A 23,870-nucleotide genomic window follows, 5' to 3' on the forward strand; every position below is an offset into this window, starting at 1 on the left:
TACTTTCTGAGAAAAGCGGTAACAAACTTTAACTATCAAAATCCCAGATGGCCTTCCTTCGGCCATCTTGTTGACCGATTGGTCCCAAAATGCAATATGCACAACTAGGGCCCTAGGGGAACCTACATGTGAAATTTGAGAAAGATTCCTTCACAACTTTCTGAGAAATAGCGGTAACAAACTTTAACTATCAAAATCCAAGATGGCCGCCAGTCGGCCATCTTGTTGACCGATTGGTCCCAAAATGCAATATGCACAACTAGGGCCCTAGGGGAACCTATATGTGAAATTTGAGAAAGATTCCTTCAGTACTTTCTGACAAATAGCTGCGGTAACAAGAATTGTTAAACGGACGGACGGACGGGAAGGACGGAAGGACGGACGGACGGACGACGGACCACGGACGAAAGGCGATTTGAATAGCCCACCATCTGATGATGGTGGGCTAAAAATTCAGAAATCGGAAGAAAAAATAAGAAGATTTTTGCAGAAATCAGAATATTTGGATATTAAAGCGGTAGGCGGAATATCAGCCTCAAAAGCTTCCGTCTGAATCAGTAGGTTTAACATGTCTGCGCATGGTAACGTCTAATATCAGTGGAACAGAAGAGAAGAAAATATAGCGGTCAGACCGGGATTCGAACCTGGGACCCTCCAAACACTAGCCGTGTGCTCTACCGACTGAGCTACCTGGTCACCTATGATTGACCCAGTCAAATCCCGCTACACACCCCGGACCCTTTCGACTTAATGCATGCATACATATATAGCTAGCCTATCTAGGTCACAAAAAATGATGAAAAAAATAGCTCCACGCATGAAGGATTATATGTTATACGTGCAGTTGTGGGACAGGTCCTACTGATCAGGAGAGGCTGTTTTTTTCATCTGCCAGTCATTTTTTGTGACCTAGGTCCACATCTACCCACTACGCTTAGTGAGAATTAGTCATTGATGCCTGTAGTGTATAATAATGCGGCAGCAATATTGTACTAATTGTAATAAAGTCTACTGGGAAGATTATTAATGTTTTACTCACTAATTGAGCGTTATCATTGTCATAAAACATTAAACTTATACACATAAATGAAACAAAACTAGAACGTCTTTGGGCATTTTTGGCCGTTTGTCATTTTCAGCCCCCAAATATAATAACCTTTTTGACCCAATAATCGAGTGTCAATAATGAATGTTAAGATGTACCGACATATCTCATGTTATTATTTTTTCAGACCAATGGTAGTGAATTTCAACTCTTATTTTCCACACACAAAAACGAAATTGTGTTTTGCTTGGTCAGTTTCAGCAATTTTTATGCAATATGCAATATTTGATGAGGTTGTCAACAAAGTTATATATTTATATAATTATCGTATCAATGAAAATTGCAAAAAAAATCGATGTTTTTAGACAACACTCGATGGAAGACCTCTGGATGAAATGGGTTCCAGGCGGCAACACTCCAGTTGCGAATGGGACGATAGGGGCCGAATTTTACAGACATTTTTGTTAATTGTCTGGAGTTTTCGGCCTCTTGATATGTGTTTTCCTGTATATTTTATAATAAAACCCTAAATCAGCGACATCACATACTTTTATTTTGTTCCGATAGAGTTCCAAAAGTTTGGGGAATTTCTATTTACCTCACGTGACTTATAACACCTGTTGGGGTCCCCCAAAGGGGTATTTTTAGAAATCAGTGTCACCAGCTTTATACGGAGGACTACCACTTACGATGACCAGCAAAATAACAATACATAAATATATATAACAACTGATATGCAAAGTTAGGAATAAAATCAAGTTAAATTTTATCTCATAGCAGAGATCGGTGTTCATGTTTAATGGCTGATGATATAAATTGAGCAGTGTAAGCTTTGTAATCAAATCTGATTTCTTTGATGCTCCTGGGATATTTTACATACCGATTCAATATATTTTGATTATTTAATAATTACTTCGGAGTTTGAATTACGGTAAACCTTCGCTTAGTTCGAACAAAATTAAATAAATATTGATGGACCAGTTCGAATTATCCGAAATTAAGCTTCAGAAAAAATCCCGAGTTCGAACTTTACGAGTTGAAATCAGTAAAAACCAGTTTTGAGTACTGATGTACCTGGCATAAGCAATGTAAGGCAGAAAATCAATAGGGAAAGTATTTAGTTATGTATGTAGATAATATATTCAATCATTTTCTCGTAAACATGAGCATTTAATTTGTGAATTTATAACTAATTGTTAACCTGATGAAAAGCTATGTATCTATTGTTTAATCACCCAACACGTAGATTGTTTTGGCTGGAGCTGAATATGTAATCACACCCACTTGCTGTGACCCAGCGGCTGGTTTTTGATGCTCGCTGTGACACCTCGTAACTGGCCTGTACAAGCCAGCGTGAGGCAAGTGTTTACAGGTAATATAACACCTTGATCGGCTGATTAAAGATAGATTGAATGCATCTTTTAATGTTGACTTAAAGTGATATCCGTATCTAGATTGGATTTAACAAACATTGGCGATTTCTTCCCCATGTTTCCATCAGGTACAGCAAATTTAAATATACATTGTCAGGGCCTAAGATTAAACATTTGGCCTTGTTGCTTTGTGTACGATATATCGGCATAAATAATTTTTATTTATGGCTTAAAATGTTTATTACTTATTTGTCATATGGTCAGTATAATGATCATTTATACAATCTTTATTCCAAACATCAAAACTGTTGCAATATGCAAAATATATCACCATTTTTGGGGACCCCATTGCGCCGATTTGCCGACAAAAAATCTTACTTTTACGTTCATAATTTGACGTGTTCGAACTATCCGAAATAGGATTGATTATAAAAAGTCAGTGTTTGAACTATCACTAGCTAAAAAATAATCGTTTTTCTGGAAAAAATTGCGTGTTCGAACTATCCAGCGGTTTCGAATTAACCGGAGGTTTACCGTAATGTTTGTTTACTGGCCACATTTTTAAAATATAATAACGAATATTCCGAAGCTGCAGTTAATTAAATATTCCATTAAAAAAGAAAGAAATCTGCATTGTAACCTTTAAACATCAATCCAATATATATTGGTATTACGTTCATAAAACCATGTACACTCTTATAATGATTAATTAATTTGTGCCAACTATCGGTGAAATTGACTTCGTATATTTTCTAATGTCCAATCAGTCTAATAGGAGACAGAAAATATTTATAATGCGTTAGTTACAAAGAAAAAATATTTTCGTTAGTGTGCCTAAATTATTTGATGAGATGAATTTTTCACTAGAAATTGAAATATTTCCAAATGTTGAAGGTGGCCGAAAACTTCAGACTTGATGGCCGAAAACTCCAGAATGGGGCCGAAATTGGCAGACAGCATCACGTTATAAAAGCCAGAAATCGTCAACCGCACAGGCGGCCTTGACCTTCGATTTCTTTGTAAACAAACGCACTTTAAAGTATCTGTGTTCTGCGTTCACACGGTTTCCTGAATTGGTATCAGGCAATTCTGAGAAAACGATATTTCTGCAAGGGGGCTGAATATACCCGAAGCCGCTCTACAAGGAACTATATCCTGATCAAAACAACTTAATTTAACCCTTTACCACATGTAAGCGCCTTTGGAGGCCTTTACCCCTTGCCCCATGTAAGCGACTTTGGACGCCCCCGCACCATCTCAATGTAAGCGCCTCTGGACGCCTCTACACGATCTCAATGCAAGTGACTCTGGATGCCATTTTGACAATCAATGTTTTGCTAGCTTCGTATCACGTGATAAAAGCGCCACCTGTGTTCAGACTTTACAATCTATTGATAGACGTGACCAAATTTCTAACCAATCAAAAATCGGCACAGTGTTACTATATAAAACTCTGAATAAATTAACCGAGAAAATCACACGTGTTCACCGCTTCACTCATGTTACCGGGGACGCCATCATGGCTTCTGCAGTGTTCAATCTACGATTATTTTTCGTGGGTCATTTCGATAGTTTTTGTGAAAACAATGGGTCCCACAGTGTTATAGATACCCATTCCCAGAAATTTCATGGGTCCTTTTGAAATTCTGTGAGTCCAGGACTCGGGATGCGCACGTAGATTTATCATTGCTTCTGTTGTTGATATTACGGCAGATATTTGTAATTATAAGTACATTGTCATGATATTTAAATATCACAGGCCTATAAGCATATAATCTGACAATGATTTTGACGATGTTTTATTCAATTTGACCGATAGAAAATCTGATGGTCATGAAGAACGGCGAGGTCCCGTACTATCGCCATTACCTGACGCCGTGTTGGAATGGACTGGCGAGTTTACAGCCGTGAGTGTTGATAATTTTGTTAGAAACTTGTTGTCAAAACTTCAATAAACCTTTAATATACTCCATTTAAAGTTGATAGATTATTTTCGTGCATTTTTCAACGGCAAATAATGTACAAATATCCCACAACAAACACACTACTCGGAATGATAGAAAGTGAAAGTAGCGGTGAACGGGTCGTGAACCGGCACGGAAAAAGCAGAAATAACAGCGTTTTTCATTGCAAATATATTGACTGAGCCATGATTCAGATATATGTTAGTTTGTTTACGACATTTCAAGTAATTTGTGCAATTTTTTTTACTAAAAGTTATAAAAATCGGCAATATTTTGAGTATTTCTGACAGAGAAAATCAACCCTGTAAATGTTTTAAATAATTTTTGAAGTCCTCATATCGAATAATATTTGGAAATGATAGCATCACTGTGTAGTTTGATTCATTTTGAAGCAACTTTATTACCAAAACATTTCTCAAAAATAAAAATGAAAGTAAATAAATCCAACTCTAAAAACGTATTATAAATCCAGACTGAAAACTTCAAAAAGTGCCATTGAGATGGTGCATTCACTTGACAGATATTGCAACAATGTTCGTGTTTAACATTGTATACTTTCCTCATGGAAGCCTGGTGATGCAGTCTACTAGTTTGCATGTGGTAAAGGGTTAACTTCCTCACCTGTTTTGTTTACATTTCACCTGATCATGCATCAGTAGCTAAAGAAAACATGGGAATAGGCCTACTCTTATACAATCATTTTTTTGAGTCGTGGAGATTTAGAATGATGAATGTATAATACGATAAGTAACAATGGAAACGAATGACAACTAATTTTCTATTTGTCACTTGGCCTAAAAAATGCTAAAGTCATTATAATGACGAATGAATTTGGACCCTCAAAAATTGTTATTTTCAGGACAAGAAGAGCCAGAGGTCATCGTATAAGAACACAACACACACTGAAATAGATGTTCTTGTCACGTTTCAACAATAAACCTAATTACACTGACAGCTGAATAAAATGTATCATCTGATAATTATGTTGATCCTAGCTATACGCTCAAAGGCTGGGTAATACACAATCCCCTTACATTGCAATACACAACAAAACCCGAAAACGTTGGATACCTCGACAACCTACAACGAACTGTGTTTCCTATATTGACATAATGGATGAAAATTCCTCATCTTTTGATTGTCTTACAACCTACCTTGTTGCTGGAATTCGTGGAGATGTTTTTGGCTAATACACACAACAAACGTAGGCCTGTAGCGTTTCCCCTTCAACCTTCAGTTTCCGGAGATTATTCAGTGCTGTGTGAATTATGCAGTCAGAGACTCAACGACCAATCAGCGAGCGCGTTACAAAATTATGAGTCATGTGATACTCAGTGGCGGCTAACTTGCCCATAGTAAAACTTTCAACCTACATTTCATTTACTCCAATCAATAGGAATGAACCCAAATTATTGTAGATTAATTTAAAAACTATCTTCAATCGTCACGATAATATACAATTGTAGCAGGACCAAATTTCTAAATTAATTTGATCGCCATGATATATTAAATTAATATGTTAATTAAAATGAAAATTCTTCAATGCACAAAGTTAAATTTCCAAGAAAAAATTAAAAATAAATAATGCCTATTTTTTTTTCTTCTAAATGATAAGACTCTCTATATATATATACATGTAGAACATGATCAAAATACGAGAAGACCTACTTCTGAGCAAAGTCGGGTTAAAGTTGGGATTGTTCGCTGCTCCATTGCCTTTCCTTTAGCACTTTTAGGTGAGTCAGTTGGGTGTTTTGGCGGAAAAAAATAATGCCTGGATTTTTTTTTCTTCTGATGCAGAATCATTAGACGATCGAATATATATAATGTACCAGTATGTGTTATTGTCCATGTACAAATGTACATGTATATCTTCCCCGCAAAGAATGTAACAAACAAGGACGCATAAATCCTTAGTAATAAATGATGAGAATTTCATGTAATTTCCCAATAGGTATTCACACGTTAATATATAAGGATACGTTAGGAAGATTGTAATGACGTGAATCGGTTATACGCATGTTGCAAGTGTTAATTATACTGACATACCTGTAGATGTACATGTACAGCTGAGTGGGGAGTACGACAATGCAATCAACATCAACGCAAATAGAGCATATATATATATGCCACTTGTTAGTAAGAAAAAACAGACATGATGACAACAACAACAACGACACACAAACACAAAACAAGGACAAACCAGAAACTTATTACGCATATATTTTCGACTGATAGTCAGCAATTATACGAAAATAGCATGAGTAAAACTTAACAATGGAGAGGGACTCTGAAGAAAAGGATTTGACAAATTATCTACATGCATTACTGATGAAAAGCCCACATACTTAGCAAATATTCAGGGGCGTAGGAAGCGGGGGAAGGGGGGGGGGGGGGGGGAGGGAGGGCAATTGCCCCCCTCCCCGTTCCCCAGGACGGGAGGCAAACATGTCTTTTTGCCCCCCCCCCCCATTTTCACCGAGTAAATTTTCTAAAAATGCACATTTGAAAGAAAAAGGGTCCTCCTACACATTTTTGTACTTCATTCAGAAAATGTTCCGTTGCGCGTTTCCTAAAACTTTCAAGCACGTAATGTTCAAACTTTTGATAATGAAAATTCAATACACACGAACTAGACTAAAAATGTCCATCAAGGGATTATCCTATTTTAAAAAATGCTTCTTAAAAGATTGATTTGTTTATATGTCTTAGTAAGACAATTTATTCATTATTATTTTCAGTTACACAACAATGTGCCGATGGTGGTGTGAATCCGGTATGTTCAGATCGCGCTGGACGACACTCACAATTATCATTTCTAAATGCAAATCGTTATATTTTTTCTCGGGGATGGGGGGGGGGGGGGGAGACCCCCGCACCCAACAAATGCCAAATTATCGCGCCTACGGCGGTCGCAAATTCAACAAAATGCATCGAAACTTATCTCAGCCATTCTAAATCGGGGTTTTTTCCGGGGAGACCCCCGCACCCCACAAACACCAAAATCTCACGCCTTCGACGCTCGTAAATTAAAAAAAAATGCATCGTAAAAATCATCTCTGCCATTCTAAATAGTATATTTTTTTCCCGCGGAAGACCCCTTCGGCGCTCGAAAACTCATCAAAATACATTGTAAAACTCATCTCAGTCATTCTAAATCGTAATATTTTTCCAGGGTATACTCCGCATCCCCAAAACTCGAACGCAAATTTGCGTATTCATTAATATCCTGTTAGCGACGCCACTGTCTATAGATGTTAACAAGGATTATATGTAATGATATACGAAAAAAGTATACCAAGTAGGTCTATCTCCTGTGGGTGCGGGGCGCGCGAAGGTGGGGGGGGGGGGATGTTACGAAATATTGAGGACCGTTGGTATTCCATTACGTTTCATCTTCCTACGCCACTGATATTGATGTATACGAGAGACAAAAATAAAGATAAAAATAGGTACAGTAATTAAAAAGTGTTGATGGGAATAAGAGAACATACACAAAAATGTTTCATTTCGATTTCATTTATTTCAAAATTGTAATCACTTATTTACTTGAGTTTTTACTGTAGTCAGTGGTCGAAAAAAATCAAATTGATCTTAGCTTGATTTGATATGATGTTTTTAACTGTTGATCTATTGATGTAAAATAAAAAAAATTAATGTCATTGTAAGCTGACGAAAGATCACGAATTAAATGGGCCAAATAATGGCGACGATATTGGATGTACATGAAGAAACCCTGTAAACCACTAAACAACATATGTTTTCGTGGTATCCACACGTCAGCCGCTGTAACATGTACACTCGACCTTGACGTTAGCAGTTCTCCCTATAATTAAAACATTCTGGAGAAGCCTTACGCTGTGTCTTCATCCCCCGCCTGTTTTGAATGCAACATTATTTCTGAGATCATCCATTCATCCATATCCATGATTAATTAGCTTCACTTGTTTTGTTTTTTGCTGGGTTTTTTTTTGTCTCGATATTAGCTAGCTTTTCGATGATGACCCTGCAGGTAGGGCGTTAGAATTGTACCTGCTGCCCCTATTGCATGATCGTAAAACGCGACTAAATTTAGGATCTTATCTTTTCTCTTCTTCCTAACTGACTTTATCTTTCCTAATGCCTCCCTTGGCACCGCCTCACTTTTGGCCTTGAGTTGAGCGTTCGCCCCTGTGAGGAAGGCTCTGGGTTCTGTCCCCTGGCCGAGCCACACCAAAGTCTATAAAAGTGGTAGTTTCTGCTCCTGCTTAGCGTTCAGCATACAGGGAGTGGGACGACTGGTTCGCCCGTTGTCAGTATAATGTGACCGGGTGGGGTGTGTTGCTTGGTGTCTTCGGCGGCATGCTTCAGTGATATAGCACTATAAAAAGGGCAACAGTTCCACTATACAAGAAGACACAACACGAACATACCGCAGTCTCCCAGTACACTCATCTCGCACAACATACACGCAACACACCGCATACATGGGAGGCCGTCCTTACATGACCATAGCTGTTAATAGGACGTTAATAAATCAAACAAACAAACAAAACAAACATTGAAAATATTCACGAAAACACACATTCCTTATTGGCGTAACCAATCCGATATCAGTAAGTTTTGCAATGAAATAGAAAACAATGTTATTTATAATATCTATTGAAGTAAAGAACCAGACTCTAGTTTCAAAATTATTCATCGACTGGAGGAAATTCCTAAACTTGATATTCTTTAAAGAAAGCATTACTTAAGTTAGAGAACGTTCCTTATCTTGGGATTTGACCACGAGGAATAATGCATATACATGTACATTTATTTTAATTATTTGACTTATCATGTCGTACTCCGATTGCCTGAAAAATATACTGTATTACTGACGTCTTTTATTCAACATGATGACGTCCGACGTTTAAAGCTTAAGGACACATGACGCTAGTTTTATGTAGATTAAAGATTATAGGTCATTTCGCCTGCTATAAGGAACATTATCAACCCTTTGACGTAGAATCTATACCAAATTAAGTTCCGGAAACGACACTGATTTTTCACTAATGCGCTAAAAGAAATTATGGTTTTCTGTCGGTTAGGAACAATAGTAAATATAATACAATTTCTAGATTTGCGAGCCATCAATTTATGACGTGTTACAGCATGATGATTTGATCCCATTTAGTGAATAGACTGGTAGCAATAAATTATTGAGATCAATGACCACATGGTTGTAAATCACATACTTATGTACGTGTGTATGTGCCTGGCCGTTCACACACCGTCTACCAGAATATATGATAAGTCCCTTGTCAGATGTAATCCTCCATTCCTTATATCCCTAGCGAGCACTAATCCGTGATTGGTCGTGACTCTTGTCAGCATTACGCTACAATGTATAAATATCTTCTTGTGAAAGTGCATCTCTTGGGTATATTATACGCTCTCTTCACCTTCGATCAGAATCCAAGTTTTAGTCACGATCATTGACATGTATAACGTTGAGCCCATTTCAGACCGTATCCATGGGCTTCCTCCCATTCCAATTTCAAAAGTCAATTAAATATTGAAGATTAATACCATTTTCGATAGCGCTCTAGACGCGACCTCTAGATCTTATAAAGCTAGATCTATACGGCTTTCATAAGTACCCAAGGGAATTCATTCATAAGCAGAGCGCCATAAACGTTATACATGTATAAATTTTCAACCTCATCCATTGCAAATCCTTAGATAATCTAAAATATTCAGTAAGACACTTTATTTTTCCGTAGCATATCAATGTAATACAACGCGGCCCGCTCTGGGAGCAACGCATAGCGATAAGACGGCATCTGGCTAAAGGACATTTACAAGGAATTGTCCTCTTGTGGCAAGATTATTATCATGCGGTATCTAGCTCTAGCAATAAGACAATACAATGTGACGCCCTCTTGTGGCAAGACACATTCATGTGATGCTCTCTGACACTTAATTAAACATGGTATTGGCACTCTCTGGCACCAAGGTGTTATGGCCAAAGCGTGTTATGGCAACAAGGAATTACAATGTGTCGCTCTCTGACGCACAAACTCGTTTTCTAGTTTGTATCTCTCTTTGTGTGTACCCATCTCTCTTGTGTATCATGTATAGGACTATATCTCTATCGTATATCCTACCTGGCGTTCTCGCGCACCACTCGCTCTCTTATGCACCTGTATGTATCTTGCTCACATGTACACCTCTACGTATCTCGCTTTTTTGTGCACTTCTAACTCTCATGTGCATATCGACCTTATACATATAGCTCTCATGCCTACCTCTAGCTCTCGTATGCACATGTAGCTTTCCTCTGCACTTTAGGTCGTTTGAGCACCTCTGACTCTCTTCTACGTTTCTGACTTTCTTGCTTTCTTGTGTACTTCTAGGTTTCATGTGTATCTCTACGTTTCTTGCTTTCTTGTGTACTCAGAACTGGCTCTCTCCTGTACATCTAGCTTCTATGCTCTCTTGTGTACTTTTAGCTATATGTGCACCTCTAGCTCCCTTTCTCTCTTGTGGACTTCTAGTTCTCTTGTCCACCTCTAGCTCCCTTGCTCTCTTGTGGACTTCTAGTTCTCTTGTCCACCTCTAGCTCCCTTGCTCTCTTGTGGACTTCTAGTTCTCTTGTCCACCTCTAGCTCCCTTGCTCTCTTGTGGACTTCTAGTTCTCTTGTCCACCTCTAGCTCCCTTGCTCTCTTGTGGATTTCTAGTTCTCTTGTCCACCTCTAGCTCCCTTGCTCTCTTGTGGACTTCTAGTTCTCTTGTCTACCTCTAGCTCCCTTTCTCTCTTGTGGACTTCTAGTTCTCTTGTCCACCTCTAGCTCCCTTGCTCTCTTGTGGACTTCTAGTTCTCTTGTCCACCTCTAGCTCCCTTGCTCTCTTGTGGACTTCTAGTTCTCTTGTCCACCTCTAGCTCCTTGCTCTCTTGTGACTTCTAGTTCTCTTGTCCACCTCTAGCTCCCTTGCTCTCTCTTCTAGTGGTCCACCTCTAGCTCCCTTCTCTCTGTGATTTAGTTCTCTTGTCCACCTCTAGCTCCCTTGCTCTCTTGTGACTTCTAGTTCTCTTGTCCACTCTAGCTCCCTTGCTCTCTTGTGGACTTCTAGTTCTCTTGTCCACCTCTAGCTCCCTTGCTCTCTTGTGGACTTCTAGTTCTCTTGTCCACCTCTAGCTCCCTTGCTCTCTTGTGGACTTCTAGTTCTCTTGTCTACCTCTAGCTCCCTTTCTCTCTTGTGGACTTCTAGTTCTCTTGTCCACCTCTAGCTCCCTTGCTCTCTTGTGGACTTCTAGTTCTCTTGTCCACCTCTAGCTCCCTTGCTCTCTTGTAGACTTCTAGTTCTCTTGTCCACCTCTAGCTCCCTTGCTCTCTTGTGGACTTCTAGTTCTCTTGTCCACCTCTAGCTCCCTTGCTCTCTTGTGGACTTCTAGTTCTCTTGTCCACCTCTAGATCCCTTGCTCTCTTGTGGACTTCTAGTTCTCTTGTCCACCTCTAGATCCCTTGCTCTCTTGTGGACTTCTAGTTCTCTTGTCCACCTCTAGCTCCCTTGCTCTCTTGTGGACTTCTAGTTCTCTTGTCCACCTCTAGATCCCTTGCTCTCTTGTGGACTTCTAGTTCTCTTGTCCACCTCTAGCTCCCTTGCTCTCTTGTGGACTTCTAGTTCTCTTGTCCACCTCTAGCTCCCTTGCTCTCTCGTGTAATTCTAGGTCACTTGTGCACTTCTACTCTACCTCTCTTGCTTTCTTGTTGACTTCCAGGTTTCTGGTGCCCCCTCGCTCCCCCTTTGCTCCTTGTGTACGTCTAGGTAGATCTCTTGTGCACATTTATTTCCCTTGCTGTATTGAGTACTTCTAGGTCTGTAATCGTGCACCACTGACTCTTTGGCTTTCTACCTCTAGGTCTCTTGTGCACCTCTAGCCCCCTTGCTCTCTTTCTCTAGCTCTCTTGTTGTCCTTTGTACTTTTAGATCTCTTGTGTACCTGTAGCTCTTTTGCACCCCTTTGGACATATTCACATATGAAACCACCCAAGAATTAGGGATTATACATAATCAGATTATATAGGTGCATATTTGCACTTGTCGATATATTGGCACATAGATATATTCGCAGCGATTTAGCAAAAGCGAAATTGTCTATAACGTGAATGATATTGCAGTATCCTAGAAATCAGACTATGGCAGTGCCATTTCTAGTACTGTGTAAAATTAACTACTTCGGACTTCACATAAATATCGAGTGTAAGTGTCTATTCATCGCATAGCAAAATATTCTAATCTTCAGTGAAAATCGCAAAACTATTCTAAAGGTGCGACTTCACTTAGTCTAACATACAACGAGTCTGTCACAAATGTAAAGGAAATGTAAATTGCTGCTAATAGTATCTCTACGTGATCCAAAGATTTTGGCTGATCAGCACGATCCTCTCCGAGTGCTGACCTCCCAAAATCTTCCACGAGGATTACGATTAAAAATATCTAGAATCTAATGACGTAATTGTTTATGACGTCACATTTAAGTTATTACAAACGTGTTCGTGATGTTCATGAGATAGCCACACAAAGTAGTTGAACAGGCCAGCCATGATGTTGTGATGTGATAAATGGATTTTTTATTCGTGTTCTGTGGAAACCCATGACGTAGCGAGTGGACCATTTGTAATACCAGACGCCCGAACTTTCTGCCGACTTTGCTTTGTGATAGGGGTATTGATTGGCTCCTATAATTAGGTGTCATGGGATTCTGGGTAATCAGGCAATTATTCTTCTTTAAAGATGTTATCCATGTGGGAGTTCGCTCTGGAATATGACTCGTGTTCTTCACACCACGCTTACGGATAGCCACACCGAAACCAAACGAGGGACATGAGAATCAAAAACAAGCTATGCAGTTTTAAATTCATCCTAGTCTGTGTTGTAATTAGCATTTCAACTTATTTTTTGTCAACGGTCAATATTATCTTTTTTTATTTTTTCAAATAACCATACTGTGTAAACATGACGGACAATGAAATTACTGCAAGACCGCGTACTACATCGGAATGAGGAATTTTACTTCCTAAAATGGTCTTATATTCCTAAGCTTTACATAGTATTGCAGGGTGACAATTCATGCTATACAACATTAGAAACGAATGAAGTCCTAAAATACATTTTTTTTCACGTGGTTACTAAATTTTGCGATTTCAATTTCAAATTTGATTCGCGAAGATTTGCTTTCGCGGAACCTTTCATAGAATTTCTTACACAATGGAGTCATAGATTCTCTGAGATAAACTATTGAGGATATGAAAGACAGTGATAGTAACCCATGGGGGTATCGAGGATGATACTTTGATCGCGATATTCTTAAAAGTACATGTAAAAAAAAAAAAATACTAAATTGGATGGATTTTTGTCTACATGTACCTAAAGGTCATTAATAGATAAAGATGTTCCAGGCCTAGATTCGGGGATATCAATCCCAAGGGAGGTCTGGGAAATATTGGCCGCCACATTGGCCTCTAAATGGCGACATAGAAGAAAGGAAGGTTAGGGACATAACTCTCTCTGGTACTGTAGAGATTGATTTTAAGTGTAATTAATGATAAATCCGAGAGCAATTGTGTTTAACCCACAACAGAAATGATTATATAAGTTTACATATGTCGGGACTATTCAACAGATGCTTTAGATCAACGCTAATAATATAGAAAAAAAACACATTAAGATCAACGCTAATAATATAGAAAAAAAAAACACATTGTTTTCCTATTCACCAGAACAGGGCCCGGCACCATTAAACTATTCTCAGACAGATTTTTTTACTCAAGTATATGATTTTCCATAGGCTTGAGTAAAAAATTTGTCTGAGAAAGTTTTATGGTGTCGGGCCCAGGTTTTTGCTATTTGAGTGTTAGATGAAGTTACGTGTATTAATTATCATTCATTTATTATTATCATCAACATTTGTGTAAGTCTTTGCTGATGGAACCGAAAGAAATAATCAAGTAACTTGTACTATTTAGTATTTTTATTGTTTCTTGAAAGAGAGCGAAAACACAAAATTGTATCTTCCACAAATGTCCCTATCTTTAGACAACAAACAAGTTTGAATCGTATTGTGACGACATGTTATAATTTTAACGCAATGCGTTGATTACTAAGCGTTATATTAACATTCTAACGCATTACTTTGACAATCCGGCTTCGTTGACATCTGACGTGTTATTTTGACTTCAAACGCATATGCGATTTATATTTTGTGTATATGTCTTAGACCTCCCGATGCATTTTTCACATACATAACACGTTAACACTTTATTTTGATCCAGTATTTATCACCTTCCAATAATTCTTCATCTCGTCTATCATTGACCAGGAAAAACGTCAAAACGACATAGAAGTATATGTTCGGCACTTCATGGTTTTGGTAAAGTTTTGATGAATGTGCAATTTGAAGAACAGAAACAATTGCGTGGGTGTTTTCGACCAGGTGATTTGCAGGATCATTGCATGCACGATGTGATCACCATTATAAAAGAGCCAAATCACTCGCAGACGACATTTAAAAGGCGGGAAACAGCAGTCATATCATCAAGTAAACATTTGTTTCTTCTGTTCATAATAAAAACCATTCCGATTCCATGACTTTTGATGATTAACGCATTGATTTTCTTACTTCCGTTCTAGAGCGCATAGTTTCTCCGCCATCAAATCGGGAAAGAATATCGCACGTTCACGAGAGTCTGATGGGAAGTTGATTACTGTGTTTCAGCAGTACAATGAAATCAAAGTAATAGGAGTCCGCTAAACAATCAACCTAAATTACTTGTCGGTTACAATGGCGTGTATTTCGTTTTAACAATATCGTGTGATTGTAAATGTATATCAATTGTCCAAATACAATACCCTTTAATCGACCTCTCGCAGCGACATCTGGAGGAGGTCGCTGAAGAGGAGTGACCATATGTCTAGATCTGTCATGAGCGGAGTCCTTTCTGTTTTATGAAATTGATGGGATATTGAGTCTGTGTTATGTGTCCATTTCAGCCAGCTCGCCGACCGGGATTTTCAGAGTAAATCAGGCAAAACGATACTTTTGCTCCGCTTCCGTCTGATTAAGAAATAAAAAGTATTAGGGTCTGTAAAACCTACATTTGTAGGTGGGTCGATAGCAGCGGTCTCGTATAGGGATTTGTAGGTACTGGATTTTTGTGTACGTAGGCCAAGAGTCTTTCTAATGTCTCGAGTCTCTGTGTTGGACAATGGAGTCTGGTCTAGAATATCTGTGGAGTCTGGGTTTGGAATCTGTACTGTCACAGCAACGCAATTGAAGGTCAAAGCAGCGCGAAACATGGTCAAAAAAACAGTATCAAAAGCGAGAGATATATGTATGAGAAAGGTGGAACAAAAGTAAACTTCAAAGATCAGATATATTGGAAGAGCCAAATGAAATACGAAATACAGCGAAAACGTAGCGGAGACGGGGAATGTTATAACAGAATCGCATAATGGTCAATTAGTTACTGCTTTATCGCCTACACGACTCCATCTATTATCAGACATAATGTCCGAAGTGAAGAGATATTGGAATTGTACAAAACAGTAACTGAGAGCATCAAAGAGAACTTAATATAGGCACAGCCTGTTGTTCCATCCATTTTGTTTTGAAATAAAATACCTCTTTCACGAATAATGGAAATTGGCCAACGAGCCATTCTTAATAAAAACCAAAATGGTTCTTATATCATTTTTAGATTCAACTCTTGAAATAAGTTCAAGAAATCAAAAGGTCCAGGGATCTACATGTATATATAATATATATGTTGTCTGCCCGCTAGAGGTGTGCGACAAGGTTCCTTTTTCACCTCAAACGGTATAAAGATATTGTTTTATACGGTCAATGCCAATGATTATATTTCCCTAGAAGTATAAATACTATAAAACTACAAATTAAAAATAAAATATTTGTAGATAAACGTAAAGAGTAAATTTGTGGCGAAAATTCAAATATAAGAGTTTCTGTGATAAAATAAATGAAAGAGAATATTGGAAGAAAATAAAATATTAATCGAAGGCAAGAAATCTAGTTTAAAAAATGCTTACGAGCGAGAGATGTAGCAAAGGAAGATAAGTAATGACATTTTTTCCCCATAAGTCACGTGAATGACGATCTTTTTGTTAACCACAGCTTACTTGTCTGAATTCTGTGAGACGTGATGAAACGAATACAGTAAAACGTTCACCAGCGTATTAGCTACACCTTCCTTCCCCTGCTGGCTACTGGTGACAGGATGCCCGCACGTTTTAACAGCTAAAACAGATCTAGTGGTGTGACAATCAAGTTTTAAACAATATTATAGGAATGACTGCACATCTAGACACATAGTCGGGAGGGTGGTGTTTAGTATTGACCACAGGAGTTTGGCTCTATAGACATTCTCCCCTCTATATATATGTAACGCAGAGAGAAAATGTATATAGAGCCAAACGCCTGTGATAGTATAGATCTATAGATCGGGAGGTTGATGTTAGAGTAGAATGTCCGGATGAGAATACAATCATCATTTGATAATAATGATTAAATATGCATATGTATGTAGGTGTCGGGTAATTAGTATTGATAATGGATATCAGAACGGATAATGTCGGGGGATTGGTATCATCAGTGAAATGTTGATAGGGTCAGACAATCGGAGATTAGAGGAAATCGGGAGATAGTCGGAAATTAGAGAAAATCGGGAGATGGTCGGGAAGATTAGAGGAAATCGGGAGATGGTGGCGAGATAAGAGAATTCGTGTTGGATGCCTGATTTAGTGTGTAAAGTACGGTACTGTTAAAGTTGTACTTAGTAAATTAAGGACGCCCTCTTAGTGTGTTTTCAGATTTCTGCACGAGTGCATTTAGGAAAACTTCGGAATGGTCATGCTGATGCATACTTTATAGTGCTATATCACTGTATCACACGGTCAGTGTTGTTGATGAAGACTTAGCCCTTTCACGTGCAATTTTTATTAGTTTCATTTTCAGTATTATTTTAACCCATACACCACTGAAGATTCATTTAGATTCTTCTAGTTTAAAGGTTGCGATAGTCCATTTTATACTTTCAGGGGTGAATAAGTAAGATTGTTGCTTTTTGTTTCCACCCTATATGTGGAAATCATAAGGGTTATTGGTATGTAACTAAGTAATACACTTTGATGATTGGTAACCTCTATAAGGTCTATAAAACAGATCATCAAGATGAAAGCAGAGTTTAAATGTACATCACTAGAATACCTGTCTAAAATGTCAACTAGTATATGTTCTGTTAGCCTAGCCTGAATCCATACATTCTCTGTATAAGAAATTAGTTAATGAAGGAGTTATCTCTCTGAACGCTAATTAACAGTCACAGGTGAAGGAAACCTATTGTGTATAGTAACGAAAAGCTTCCTGATGTAGGTTATAAGATATATGGGCGAGTTGCCTGTCTGATTAAAATAAAAATATGAATATTTATACATGTATATATCCCTGATAGAGGTTAAGTCATATTTGTTGTAATTGGTATGAATAATAATATGTTTATTGTACATGTATATCAAATGTCTTTATATCATATTGTACTGATAGTAGCTAGCACATAAAATATTTTAATTTTCAATGCTGTTAATAGTAAGTTATTCAAGTCTATCAGAGTTACTTCCCTTTGTTTGCTATGTGATGCATGGCAGACTGAAGTTTCAGACAATATTGTGCTCATGTTTTAATTATAATGCTCATTAACAACATTTTAATTAATAATAAAGTTTTTTTTCATATTTAAAAAGAAAAGAAAAACATAAACAAAGTTTTTGTATTGGTCAGCTCCTTCAGTTTTATTCAATGTAAAATGCAAAGTTTACAAAATATGATTTAGAAATTAGCTTTGAATAATTAAATCTAATATATAAATCCATACTGTACTGAACCTGTTTGAGAGGCTTAATTAATTAGACGTAACTACAAACTGTAATGTCATCGGTCGTCTGCACAGAATCAGAAACACAGAACTATTTGTGATCTCAACAATTAAATACCAAATAGTGCTATATACACGGTTTCTTTTTTAACTTAAAAACATCTAACGGAAAGTTATCGTTTATCAAATAGATAGGAATATCTCTACCTAAGTGATATATTTTGTCTGGTCAGCACCATGCTTGTTGAGTGCTCACCAGCCAAAATTTTCCATGCGGACTTAGATATCCCTCCTACAAACAACTATGTTTGAATATTGTCTCGTATACTCAGAAAAAAAGAATGAAATGTTAATTTCCACACAGCCACCGTTACAAGTATATTAATTACCTGGTACGTGTTGAAATTGATGACGTAATATTGACAATGTACTGTAGTCATGCCAAATGTATTGATGACAAGTAACACATATAAACAGTTTTCCCAACCAAATCCAAGACTGATTTGTGAAGCTATTTTAAGAAAGAATTTTTTTACTCCCACAATCAGCCAAATAAAAAAAATTAACAGAAATATGGTTACCATGACAATAAAGCTTGAATATTGTATAACATATGAATATCATATTGTTAATGATGATAGCCAGATCATGTTCAAAAATCTTTTTTTCTGGTCAAATATTTTAAAATAAATTTTTAAACAATTAACAAATACAAACTTTTGATCTTTTTCCTATTTTTGTTTTTTTACTGCTTATACATGTAACGTACATATTACAAATGTTTACCTCTCAAACATTAGATCTAAGTACTGTATGTAATCGTATTAGCCATAAGGTACACATGGGTGATAGACAAAAGGTTGTAGGTCTAGACATATATATAGGATTTCAGTTGGAATGTAGCAAAACCCTATCCTGCAGTGATATATACTTGTGAGCTGAGGGTTTGAGCATATACAAAGAGTTACTTCCCCTTAGCTAATCTCGGAGGACACCTATATGTACACATAGATCGCAATAGCTTTGTTTTGTACCAAGTTTCACACAGAAAAGAGAATGAATGATATACCATGTAATTAGTATTGTTCAATAGAAAATATTATTAATAAAAATCTGCTGTGTATTGACACGTACGACACGTATATTTAACCAATATTTTACTATTTGATGGTCATCTTTTTTTGTATTGCGGTTATAATTTCAAGTTGATGGATTGAACACCAGGAAGGAATATTACATTCAATATTTCTTCCCTTTTTCCTAAAGCGAAACTTGAATAAAAAACAGAACAAAATTGCTTTGAACATTTACAAATACAATGCATTTGAAAATTTGATTATGACGAGAAGCATGGTGTGTATGTACATTGTGTGGAACATTGGAACCAGACAAATTTATACAACTTGGTAACTCCACATTTTCTCAAACTGAATCAAACATGTCCCACCATTATATATATACAACCATAGTGTAGAAAAAGGGTTTTATGTAACTATAAATAACTAAATTTTCAAGTCGACAGAGCTTGTTAACTCATGTACCCCTGAAGATACACTTAGACTTTTCTAAATCCTTTACTAGACCAGTCCATTATGAAATTGCAGGGGTGAATATGTTAAACTATTGTTCATTATGTACAGCACAAGTTTGGCGGATAATGCATGCTGGGTAATATAAATGCACTATGGGTAAAAGGATGAATTTAATATTTTAGTACATGATTTCTTTTTAATAGATAAAAAGGTAAATTCAGTATATTGACTTTAAAAACATTTTTAATATTCAGTTGTTGATAAAACTATTTGGTCTGAATAGTTTTTTTTAGCTGGAATTCATAGCCGATATCTAACTTCAGCATAATGCATATATAAATGTACTATAATATGTATAATAGTTACTAGAATTAAGAGTGAATATTCAAATATTGAAATTAAATATGAATACCTTAATATTGTCAACTAAATATATTTAATTTTTAGTGCAAATTTGTAGGCAATATTCACCTTAAACTTAAGTATGAAAACATATAACTAATTATGAATTCATATTCCTGGACCTAAATCACGAACGCACAGATATTCAACTTTTAACACAAATTTGTAGACAATGTTTATGTAACCTTCACATTTTTAACATTAGCTTAAATGCACATAATTCACAATGAATTCAAACTAATTCAACTTACCAAATAATGAGCACATGGAAATTCAATGTTAGCATGAATACACATTTTACAAAGATATGAGGAAACCAGCTTATCATAATTAAACTATTATATGTTGTGTAAATATTAATAAAATCTATCAATAAATGTGAGCTTGACATTGGCTGATATGTATGGGACAACTCTATATCAATAAAACAAAAAATATTAACAAATGATTATCTGTCCTTTTTCATAACTTGCTCATGTAAAAGATGTGAACATACATGAATTTGTATTATGACAAAATGTACTCTCTACAACAAACACTACCCATTCATACCAACAACCAACCATTTGTAGTGATAAGTACTATTCATAATCATCATTGTCATCATCCTTCTTGTCATTGATTTAAAAGATTTACCAAACTTTTTAAGAAACTAAATATATTAACAATGCTTCTGCTCCATATACAATTGCTTTGCATTATCTGCAATAAGAATTACAAACTAAAAATAAAAAAGATTGATTTTGTTAAGAGTTGTTAAAAGCATCTGTCTCATATTCAAAAGAGTAATTTTGTAAGCTGAGGTCTCTTTAAAAAGTTCTGAAATCATTAAAATATATAGGTCAGAATTTACTAATACACATTAAAATGTCTCGCATTCTTTTAAAAAGTAGTATTTAAGAGCATTGATAGAGGAGGAATGCATCTAAAAATTAAAATAGGATTTGTTTCATTTGATTTTTGAGAACTTCTTGTGTATAAAGATCACTATAAAAATTGTCATGTAAAAATGTAGGTTAGTTCAATGAGGTAAAAAATCATACTGATCTACTCTTATAGAAGGTATTGATTATTTCATCTGTTTGAAATGCTACCATCATAAAATTGTGAGAAAAGTTTGATTCCACTTTTGCATATTACAGAGTTATCTGTCCTTGAGGGTAGCTGTCAATTGTTTGAGTGTGAAATGGCTTTATTATTTTCTCTAAAAAATGTGATGTTATTCTCTCAAACACATGATGCAATAATCAATACATAGGAGGGCAAAGTTTCACAAACATTTTTAAAGGTTTAAGAAAATCCTTCCCTTAACAATTTTCCTTTGGAAAGCATTAAAGAAGTTAAAACAAAAGTATCTTAATGTCCTACATTGAACTTTTGTAATGCTTTCCTATGGAAAATTTCAAGTTTAGGAATTCCTTAAAGTTAAGGAATGTCTGTGAAACCGATTTCTGGAGTAATCTGTAACAAACCGAATATTTAACACAAATAAACGATGTGACAAGAGAAGACAACTCCTGACAACAAGACAGAGAGTCGTTACAATCGCTCACTTGCACTCATTCACGATCAGTCACTATACTCTACAGTGTTATGGTATATGTATGACACTTTGTGGAAAAAGGGTGATATCTTTTTATGTTTTTTTCTGACCTGGACCTTCAGACAAATAATGCCACATTTGGTGGCATATGACAAAATAATGCCAACAAGGTAGCAAAATATATAATGCCACTCTCAAGTGGCATATATATGCAAAAACATGATGACACAACACATAATGCCACAAAATGCAAAAGAGTTGTGGCATTGATAATGCATTATGGCAAAATTATGTTAAATGCCACATGAGGTGGCATTTTAGATAATGCAACGCTTAATGGCACAACACCAAACACCACACAAGGTGGCACAAAATATAATGCCATATATGGCACAGCAAAATATGCAACATTTGTGAGTGATACATGTATATATATATAGGCAATGTTGACAAGGGTAAAAACAGCTATACTAATAATTATATACAGTTTAATGATGTGCACAATGATCATTGAAAAGGTACAATATGTGATGCATATATATAAAAAAATTACATTTAAATCAAGTGTAAACTAGAGATGGGTCTCTGATGATATCCATTTTGAACACTTTTAAAACTTTTCATTTAATATCACACTAAGATGTAAAGCATTTCTGGGTCATTTAAAATGTTGACAGCCCTTTACAGAAATACACATGAAAGATGTTTGTATGCTTGTAATTAATTGGTAGCTAGGCATCTTTCATTTCGGTAAAGGAAATTGTCCAAAATATTATTGAATAAATTGGAGAGCAACTTTGGAGAAGTTGAGTCAAGACATTTTCAACACCTTCATAAAGGGGGGCAACTCTAATATACCAACTCTATCCCAGCTGCCAACATTGAAAATTAAGCCACCTCACAGTCTTAACTATTTTCCACATTTTTAAATCTGTCATAAACTTCGTACAGGTTTTATCCACATAAATCATTTTCCTAGCTGCAGCATATATACATCTGAAATGTAATGAGCTAAATATAGTACATATAATATATCACATATGAGTATGGTAAGAATGTTTTAATCTCCATTTAAAAAAAAAAGGCTTTAAAAGGGGAAAATTGTTCATCATAGTACTATTAAGTAATTAAATGAAAGAATTTTTATAGGCATAAAAAAAATCACCAGTTCTTTACAAATTACCTGATTCTAATTAAGATCATTAAATGTCAAATATTAACAGTGAAATGAATGCACACATGTCAATTGATAAAAATTCATGTGTACAAAAAAATCCACTTTTTGTATGTAACAAGCCACTTCGGTCAAAGAGGATATTTCCTTTGTTTAAAAAAGAAGAAAACCATAGAATGCTGAAATGATAAGGATACATGGAGATTTATAAAACTGTACATGGAAATGTTATTGTTGTTCCTATTGGTTTCCGGCAGCGTCCGCTGTCAGCATTTGATATAGAAACTGATCCTTCATACATCCTTCGATGAATTCTTTCTTGCTTAATACACCGTCACTGTTTTCGTCCATTTTATCAAAAATCTTTTCTGTACGCTCCTCTGGTGTGTCAGCTTCAGTGGTGCACAGAGCATTGCCCAACATATTATAAATCGCCTGTAGATGATAGAAATATGCATCAATTATTTGTATTAATATTTCATATTGAGTCAATGAGGTTATTGAGTTATCAATAGATAAACTTCCAATGTAATTTTTTGGCAAGATCACTATGAAGTAGTTGGCTATTTACACATACAATTATACATCAGACATGATATGTTAATTATAGAGGAATTTAGGTAAAGTGAGAGTGCAGACCAGTACATTAACCAACTTACAGATAATCTTAAATACACATCTAGTATAGATGTCAAATAGCATGATTAATATCATTGGAAATGCATTAAATTTGACACTATTTATTGATAGTAAAAAAAAAGAAAAGAAAAAAAAACAACAAAAAAATAACCAATCCCATCCCAATTCATTAATGCTGAGTGTGTGTTACTTGTTGTTGTTAAATGTTTATCAAAATATTTTGCTTCAAATCTGATATCTGGGTTGTATATAGCAGAACTTTGTTATTCTTTAACAGGAGTTAT

At 36.1% G+C, this 23,870-nt stretch overlaps 2 protein-coding genes across 8 annotated transcripts in view; both read right to left on the bottom strand.

The window, feature by feature from the left end:
- The window catches only part of LOC138325660 (neurocalcin homolog), a 62,836-nt gene extending 57,158 nt beyond the window's left edge, over positions 1-5,678 (bottom strand). Inside the window, exon 1 of one of the 3 annotated variants that reach the window (XM_069271472.1) lies at positions 5,537-5,678. The gene's annotated coding sequence lies outside the window, so the exon portion shown is untranslated. The remainder of the gene's footprint in view (positions 1-5,536) is intronic. The other 2 variants (XM_069271466.1, XM_069271468.1) reach the window with 2 other exon arrangements.
- Positions 5,679-18,186: 12,508 nt separating this feature from the next.
- LOC138325662 (neuronal calcium sensor 2-like) overlaps positions 18,187-23,870 on the bottom strand; it is a 119,128-nt gene continuing 113,444 nt past the window's right edge. For 4 of the 5 annotated variants that reach the window (XM_069271476.1, XM_069271475.1, XM_069271477.1 and 1 more), the window contains one exon: positions 18,187-23,382. In XM_069271476.1, coding sequence (XP_069127577.1) covers positions 23,188-23,382 — 195 coding nt within the window. In that variant the 3' untranslated portion in view covers positions 18,187-23,187. The remainder of the gene's footprint in view (positions 23,383-23,870) is intronic. The other variant, XM_069271478.1, reaches the window with a different exon arrangement.

This window comes from Argopecten irradians, chromosome 6 (assembly GCF_041381155.1).
Source record: "Argopecten irradians isolate NY chromosome 6, Ai_NY, whole genome shotgun sequence".
Taxonomy (NCBI): domain Eukaryota; kingdom Metazoa; phylum Mollusca; class Bivalvia; order Pectinida; family Pectinidae; genus Argopecten; species Argopecten irradians.